Raw genomic sequence first — 7,182 nt, 5'->3', positions numbered from 1 at the left:
GCTGAAAGGTTAGAGGCTTGATTCCACCCAAAGATGCCTGGGAAGAAAGGCCTAGAAATCTACTTATTAAAAATCAGCAATTAAAAACTTCACAGAGCACAATTCTACTCTGACACACATAGGGTTAGTGAGCCAGAAATGACTCAGCAGCACCTGGGTTTACAGATATGCTAGAGATAGCACCATTCCTGCAAGATTACTGACAGCACGGGTTTATAACATGCACCTACATGTGTAGCAATCAGCACATTTGAAAACAGGAAGGGGGTTATCTATCAAGGTAAGTTTCATAACACTTGTGCTTATTTTAAATGTCTGAAACTTAATATGGGATAATTAGGAATTAAATTATGGAAGTAGAATATTAGAAGCAGGATAATATTCCTTCTTTCTAGCCTTTCTGAAGGCAAATGATATCAAATAAACTTTAGGAGTGACATTGAAGATAATTCTACAGATAATGGTTCACTCTTGGCATGTCTCATCCTTTGGACTGTTACCATAGATTAGAGTTCTACGTTTTCTATGTATTTACCTATATATTAACATTTTGAGTTGGATCTCAGGTTGGGTTCTCTAGAGAAGAAAGCCATATATATAGATGATTGATAGATAGATAGATAGATAGATAGATAGATAGATAGATAGATAGATAGATAGGAAGCAGGAAGATGAAATAGGAACGCTACAGTGGGCAGCTGCAGAGGAGGGTGAATCCAACATCAGCAGGTCAATGGAGGCCAGTGTTGGCCAGTACTATGGCTAGCTATTGGTTCAAGTTCAAAGAACTGAAAGTCCATGAGCCACACACAAGACACAGATCAGCAGAAAGAAGCTAACAAGCTCTCCTTAATGTCTACTTATATATGAAGTAGGCCACATCCCAGAGAAATTATCATCAGAGCTGTGACCTGAGTAAGGGTCTAAGCTTCCCACAGAGGCTTGACAGCTTACAGCAGATCCCAATATGGAGTCCTCAACTGCCAAACTTGTGAGGATCTTGGCCCAGGCACACTGATGTACAACCAAACCCTCACAGGTCTGGATACCAGTATAGCAAATACTTTCTTATTTTTTAAGTTGAAAAAGTAGACAGGTTGGGACAGTGGACTGTTAAGGCCCAAGGCAAAGAGACAAGCATTTCTGATTGTTTTCCCCAATAAAGGAGTTGGATGGTATTTTACTTTTATTCTCATTTTATAGGAGAAGTGATTAAAACTAAAAATCTCAAGAAAACCTTGGATTGGAAAAAATATCTATACTGAACTCTTTTAAGAATACAAATACATCATTATTTCAATATTCCTGATGCTAAAAATACATTTAAAAAAAATAAGAGGCTGTTCCTTAGAAGGTGTGTTTTTCTTTCTGTTTATCTGTTTACATAAGAATTGCCTGAAGGTGTTTCTGTTAAGCAAGATAGGAAAATGCTAATTCCATTTTGTGTATCTAACATATATTTATATAACACTTATTATATGCTGATGTCTTACAAATGTTAACACATTTAATAGTGCCTGCAAGGCAGGTTCAATTACAGGTTCTATTTTACAGATATTAAATTGAACAGAGAGAGGTTAAACAAATTGCCCATAGTTGGGTGTGCAGATGAGATTTCAGCTGCGTTAGGCCAGCTTCACAGCCTAGACCCTGCATATGTTAATTATTGCCTTTGTTAACTATGATCAGTTCAAGGGAACCTATAGGGCCAGGTGGCGGCCGGATTTTCACAAGTCAGGGCTTTCCTTTTACTCGGTCATAGTCTGAAATCTGCCTTGAAACCTGTTCAGCATCATGCTGACATACAAGCTGCCACTGGTAGGTAGATGGTGGTTGTAGTATTGGCCAGAATCTAATGAGGTCTCCTGAATATGATGGTTATCCATTAGGCTGCCAGCCTCATGGTGACTGGTTCAAAGCCCTCAGCCGCTCTGATGGAGAAAGACTGGGCTTTCTATTACCAGTGAACAGTTACAGTCTCAGAAACCCACAGGGGGTCACTGTGAGTCAGCACTGAGTTTGGTTTGGTTTGAGGAATGGCAAGTGAAGAGTCTACACGGAACCAGCACTGCCCTTTAGGGCTCCACATGTAGGAATTCTGTTTCTGAGGTGGAGGAGCCCGGGTAGACAAATGGTTAAAATGCTAGACAGTTCAAAGACTGCCGCCTGATGCCCGATGGGTTAAACACAGGTGCTCCACCAGAGAAGGATGTGATAGTTTGCTTCTGTGAAGATTTCAGTCTATGAAACCCTCTGGAACAGATCTGCTCTGTGCCATCCTATAAGACTGTCAAGCATCAGAACTGACTGCAGGGCAAAGAGCACGGAACGTCATCAAAACAAACCCTCTTTTTCCTCTACTTGTTCCTTCCTGGGCCTTCTCGTAGCATGGGCAACATATTTCACACATCCCCAGGTCTGAATCAATGAAGGTCTCATTCCCAGTGTAGAATAACACTTAACCCATCTGGAAATTATAGTTTACCCCAACAAAGGACATTGGAATTGAAAGTGAATTACCCTGTGAGGTGTCCACTAAACAGGCTCTCGGGTGCTTTGCTGAAATTAGAAAACTAAGGTATATTTCTCAAGAGAATGAAAATCCCAGAAGGCTGGTCTGCTCATATTACATGGAAATGTAGTTAATTATACTAGTAGTGTAGTGCCTCTCTCTCTCACTCGCTCACACATATGTACGCAAGAACACGTCTTTTTGCTCTTGAGAGGATTAAAGAACTCAAATTCCGTTAGACACTGGCTTTCTGTGACTATAATCTTTCAAAAAGTATTATAAATTGTGACCTTCCTACAGCCAGCACAGCCCCCTGAAGTTCCCCAATGACTCATGAAATCAAAACAAGATGTGTTTCGCAACAGAAATGTGGAGCTCCTGGCACTGAGTCCTGGAAGTTCCAGAATTTCAGAAGATTAATAAAAGACCACAATACTGATATAAACACTAAATTGAGTTGTGACCATGGTCACCACCACCCCACTCCTCCCAATTACAGCATTGTCATGGAAAAACATAGTGCCAAGTGTGATTTAATTAATTTGTAACTCAAGCAACATGACAAATTTCCTTAGTATGTAATCTGAAATGATGGATGTTTTTCTTTTAATACTATATTTGTTTCAGAAGTATAAGAAAGCTGCAAAAAATCAAAGTTTAAATAAAGAGATAAACAGACAGGCGACCCTATCTTTCCCAGCCTTAACTATACCGATGCCAATAAATGAAGTACCTTCTACAAAAGTAACCCCACATACATCCAGTTTGGGGGCTCACACTAAATCCCAGCTTCAATTTAAGAACAATTACTTCTTACATCATAGTCCACCCCAATACTAGCCTCCAGGGGAGGAGCACAGAGGAGATGGGTGCTATAGCAAACTGTGGCAAAGAAATTAGATGGTGTCTGGCTATCAGATAAAATAGCATCTGGGATCTTAAAGGCTTGTCTTCGAACAAACAGCCATCTAAGTGAGATGTCCACTAAGTCCACATGGAAGAAGCACACCATCATCAGTGACTGATGGATTGTGAAGTTAGAGGGAGAGATTAGTATCAGAGTCTAAAGTCTGAGAATCTGGGCTGCAGAAGGCTATGGATGACAGTGGGCACCCAAGATTCATTAGTGAAACTACATAGAAAATAAGCCTCCAGTGAACTCCCTCTGTCCACAAATGAGGAATAGGAGGAAAGTGGTCACTAAGAGAGGAATGCATTGGTGAGTTGCGTAGCAGGTCAAAGGCAGAAGTCTGACTTGAACAGTTAAGACTTGTCAGCAGATTCCCCCTAGGATGCATGCTAGACTTGAACTGGTTTCCAAAATCTTATGTATCTTGGGGCTGTATTGTTTTATTTGGTTTTTTTTATTGTTCATATTAGGGGGTATTTCAGGAGTATTATGTCAGTGGGGGTCACCCTCTTGAAAAGTTGCAGTATATGTTTTTTTTCACTTTGGGGGGTATGAAAACCAGGAATGATGAACCTCTAGAGTAAGCAAGTGGAATATGGGTTTGGAGGGGAGGGGGACACAGGGGGGAAGGGATGATGACCTCAAGGAGTTCATATAGAAAGATAATGTTTGGAAACTTTTTGTGGTAGCACATGTGCAATTCTGTTGGGCGTGATTGAATTATGGAATTATTGGATAAGTGTATTATTCCAATTAATAAAAATAAATTTAAAAAAGAAAAGCCACTCCTGTTGCCCAGGCCTGATTCTAACTGCCCTGTGGATCCCACTCCCGATCCACCCGCAGGGAGTTCAGAAGTTACTTGGGCGCCCAAGGTTCTCACTGTTTGTCAGAAACCCCACCGCAGGGACGGTGGGGTTTATTTGTTTATTTGCAAAAGGCTTATTTGTCCTTTTAGGAATTTGCGAGCAGATAGGAATGTCCCAGAGTTAGTGTGAAACACGCCCCAGGGCGAGGCGGGGTCAGCCCCAGAGGCGGGGCGGGCTCCAGGCTTCCGGAACCACGGTCCAAACCTTTAGAGCTCCGGGAATTCCCCTGGCCTTGGCTCTCTGGATTTTCCAGTCCCCATCATGGATAAAAGGGGTTCGCGGGGCTCGGAGCCTCAGAGTCCAGAGCACCGGCAGCCTGCCCAGCACCCTCTCTCGCTCCAGACCTCGTCGCCCAGCCACTCCGCTCCGAGCCCATGGCCCGCGCCGCGCCCCCAGCCGCCGCCCGCGCCCCTCGCCTCCTCCGGGCCGCGCTGCTGCTCGTGCTCCTGGTCGCCGCCGGCCGGCGCGCTGCAGGTGAGTCTGTCTGTCTGTCTGCCTGTCCGTCTGTCTGTCTGGGCGGGCGGCCGTCCCTGCGGGGACCCAGCCCCGCTCACCGAGCCTCTCTTCGGCCCCAGGGGCGCCGGTGGTGTCGGAACTGCGCTGCCAGTGCGTGAAAACCATGCAGGGAATCCACCTCAAGAACATATACAATGTCACGGTGACGCCCCCGGGACCCCACTGCGCGCAAACGGAAGTCATGTAAGTCACGCTCGCGCTGCCGCTGCTGCTGCTGCCGCCGCCGCCATCTGTCACCCCCACCCTGGGGCGCTACCCTCCCCCGCCCCCCTCACGTGGATTCTCCTTCTCTCTGTGCAGAGCCACTCTCAAGAATGGGCAGGACGTTTGTCTCAACCCCGCAGCCCCCATGGTTAAGAAAATGATGCAAAAGATACTTGCAAAGTGAGTTGCGGGTTTGTATGGACCACTAGTGGGCCTGGGATCCTTGGTACAGCTAGTTAGTTACTGGCTTTTGCTTCTGAGAATCCTCTAAAATACACCTAGAAGTTAGCTAAAAGGCCGAAAATCGCACTTTTTTATAGTCACCATTCATTTTGACATAGGAACATCAATCTGCTCTACAGCATTGGGACGGTCCCATCCCAACATCTCCATTCCAATGAAAAACATTGACTCCAGGTGTTTAGTTGTGTTGAAATGCTTCCTGCCTATTATAGTGCAGTGATTTATGCCTGGTTTATGCCTGGTTTCAGACCTGAAAGGTAGACCCCTTAGTTTGGGGCAGCAGGTGCCTCTAAATCTTGCCCGTGAACAGGAAGTCTTTGCAGTGAGATCCACCTGAGTTCGCGTCTAGGCTCCACCTCTTTTAGCCTCATGACTCAGGACAATATATAAAGCAATCTTTGGATCTTCATAAAATAAGGAAAAAAGAGTACCTGGGCTCAGGAGCCTGGGCTCAGACAAGAACAATGATGAGGATGATGCAGGAAAGGCAGTGCTTCATTTTGCCGTCCGCGGTTGCTATGACTCAGAACCAACTGGCTGTACCTAACAACATTTAATGGGTTTGCTGAGTCTTCAGTGAGTGTGCACATGCCTTCTGCCCCACCCGCCATCCCCCCACCCCCCGCCGCCAATGTTTTAAACTCAGGATAACAGTTGGGCAGTGTTCTCTGTGTTTCCCCTGTTTGAAACCAGCAACACAATTGTTACCACTGGCTACCCTTATTAAACCGCATTCAAGACCCTGATGTTTTAAGGGCTGCTCAGGGCGACAGTGGGTACAGGCAGTAACTATTTGGTGCAGGTCTAGAGTGTCAAAGACATCAGGCAGCAGAAAAGGGTTGTTGTGTCAGCTTAATGATTACCTACTAAGAGCACCACTATTTCATCATAGGAGCAGCACCAACTGACAGGTGAGAAAGAAGCCCCAAAGTGAATGTTCTCGAAGGAGCGCCCGCTGATAGAGGAACCCGAGAGAAACCAGCGATGCCTGGGGACTGTTGGACTGTGCTGCCTGTGTTTGACTATTTTCTGCGTTCCTTTTATTTATTTATATATGTATTTATTTATTTATTTGTCTTTCACATTTTTGTATTTTAATGCCTCATTTGGTATTTTAAAGATAGGAATTTGATAATTTACTGTTTTGTTATTTTTAAAAGTTGGTAAGAGTTCAGTCCTGACTTATTTAATTTGAAGACAGTGAGTTTTAAATGTTCTCAAATTATTATTTGGAGAGAATGTATAGCATGCTGGCCACTGTGATTGAGGCTAGATGTTAATCATGTGAGATCCGGGGAAATAGACTGCAAGTTTGGGGAATGTATGTGCAAATGTATGTTTGTAGCTGTTTGGAAGAACAGCGGGTGTTATTTATTGTTGTTCCAAAGTATGGGGTCAACATTTCACAGGTGATAATTTACAGTATATATGGTGAACATTTCAGATGTTGAAGCTTTAAACTCTACAATGTTCTAAATATCCTTTGGACATTTTATGTCTTCCCTTGTAAGGCATACTGCCTTGTTTAGCATAAATTATGCAATGTCTTTCTCTATGTCTTGGCATAGAAAAGTTTGGATATTTATAAATATGTTTTTTTTTAAATAACACGGAAATAAAGCTTTTTATAAAAAAAATACCATGCTTATGTTGTGCTTTCTACATCCTGACCTTTTATCGCCACTTAGTACCTACTATGTTATCCGTTTTTAATCAATTATAGGGCAGGACCATCTAAAGCCTGCTATGTGTTGGCACGTTCGTTGTTTCTCTCCTCTCAAGAAGGTCTATGTGTTTTCAAAAGACCTCGTGTGATAGGTTTTTGTGTGTGTGTGTGTGTGTGTGTGTGTGTGATAGGTTTTACGTCACCTTGACTGAGCCAGGATTCTCAGTAGTGTGGCAGTGAAGATCAACTAAGTTTTGATGAT

At 43.6% G+C, this 7,182-nt stretch overlaps 1 protein-coding gene across 1 annotated transcript; it reads left to right on the top strand.

The window, feature by feature from the left end:
* The first annotated feature begins 4,665 nt into the window (after positions 1-4,665).
* LOC101648039 (growth-regulated protein homolog gamma-like) lies at positions 4,666-6,860 on the top strand. Its single transcript, XM_004703375.2, has 4 exons — positions 4,666-4,765; positions 4,867-4,990; positions 5,108-5,191; positions 6,147-6,860. The coding sequence occupies exons 1-4, from the start codon at positions 4,666-4,668 to the stop codon at positions 6,160-6,162; spliced, it is 324 nt and encodes a 107-aa protein (XP_004703432.2). The 3' UTR covers positions 6,163-6,860.
* The last annotated feature ends 322 nt before the right edge of the window (positions 6,861-7,182 follow it).

The sequence above is a fragment of the Echinops telfairi genome, unplaced genomic scaffold (assembly GCF_000313985.2).
Source record: "Echinops telfairi isolate 266 unplaced genomic scaffold, ASM31398v2 ScPeMD7_7468;HRSCAF=8506_0, whole genome shotgun sequence".
Lineage (NCBI taxonomy): Eukaryota > Metazoa > Chordata > Mammalia > Afrosoricida > Tenrecidae > Echinops > Echinops telfairi.
Note: the sequence above shows the minus strand (reverse complement) of the source record. Positions and strands in the feature narration are given on the sequence as shown.

Coding starts and splice junctions, on each gene's coding strand:
- LOC101648039 (XM_004703375.2), top strand. CDS start 4,666: ATGGCCCGCGCCGCGCCCCCAGCCGCCGCCCGCGCCCCTCGCCTCCTC. Junction 4,766..4,866: donor CGCCGGCCGGCGCGCTGCAG/GTGAGTCTGTCT, acceptor CTTCGGCCCCAG/GGGCGCCGGTGGTGTCGGAA. Junction 4,991..5,107: donor TGCGCGCAAACGGAAGTCAT/GTAAGTCACGCT, acceptor CTCTCTGTGCAG/AGCCACTCTCAAGAATGGGC.